Source organism: Otolemur garnettii, unplaced genomic scaffold (assembly GCF_000181295.1).
Source record: "Otolemur garnettii isolate 467f Iridium unplaced genomic scaffold, OtoGar3 scaffold00064, whole genome shotgun sequence".
Taxonomy (NCBI): domain Eukaryota; kingdom Metazoa; phylum Chordata; class Mammalia; order Primates; family Galagidae; genus Otolemur; species Otolemur garnettii.
This window is the reverse complement of record NW_003852459.1, coordinates 397,766-398,741: the sequence shown is the minus strand read 5'-3', so window position 1 is coordinate 398,741 and position 976 is coordinate 397,766. Positions and strand designations below refer to the sequence as shown.

Here is a 976-nt window from a genome sequence, read left to right as displayed (position 1 = left end):
GGGGGGCAAACAATATCCTTTTCTATAATTATTAGTGCCTTTTTAATGAATTTGAATACTGTGGTGTATTATAGCTGTTGAATATTAATAACTAACGTAAAAACAAATAATCTCTAACATCATAATAATGCCTAAAGAAAGAAAAAAAAAGTGAAAAAAATGCCATTAAGTAAAATAGTAATTTCTCCATCTTGCCCCCTCTGCCTCTCTCTTCCTCATTTCAAATTAAGAGATTCGTTCTCCGGCTGGGTGTAATGGGAATGAATTTCAATGCCACCCTGATGGAAATTGCATTCCTGATCTGTGGCGCTGTGATGGAGAGAAAGATTGTGAAGATGGTAGTGATGAAAAAGGCTGCAATGGTACCATACGATTGTGTGATCACAAAACTAAGTTTTCCTGTTGGAGTACAGGTAAGCAAATCTTTGGTTTCACCATCTATTTGGTCTTGCACGATGTAGAATTCTTTCAGCCCATCTTCAATCTGTATGTAATCTTTACAGAAAGTAGTTTTAAATTTCTGGTAGGTTTACTCGCATAGAATGTTAACAATAATAATAGCTAACATTTTGTGAGAACTATCCATGGGTCAATTTCACAAAGCCAGCATGTCAGAATTGGGGTTTTGAAACAGCCAATTTGGATTTAGAGTATGGAACTTCAGAGTTAAAAAGGAGACAAGTAGGTTAAGCCTGTAAGCAGCATTCCTCTTTCTATAGATAAACCTTTATCCTAAAATTTAAATAAAGATGACCAAAAAAATAAAGGACAGAATTATGTACATTTATTTCAACTGGATTCCTACATTTTACTGTGCTATTTCTTGATTCCATTCTGAAGAAGGTGGGGCTTTCATTCAAACCTTTGATTTATATTAGGGGTCTCTGAAGCTATTATTATTTTTATGAAAATATTCCATTATTATGGCTTTTCTACTTTGTTTTCCTACATATATATTTTTCTTCTACACATTATG

General features: G+C 33.5%; 1 protein-coding gene across 1 annotated transcript in view; it reads left to right on the top strand.

The window, feature by feature from the left end:
- The window catches only part of LOC100949794 (low-density lipoprotein receptor-related protein 1B-like), a gene marked incomplete at its 3' end in the record, with an annotated part of 1,553,965 nt that overhangs the window by 1,205,433 nt on the left and 347,556 nt on the right, over window positions 1-976 (top strand). Inside the window, exon 21 of the mRNA XM_003793025.1 lies at window positions 231-413. Coding sequence (XP_003793073.1) covers window positions 231-413 — 183 coding nt within the window. The remainder of the gene's footprint in view (window positions 1-230; window positions 414-976) is intronic.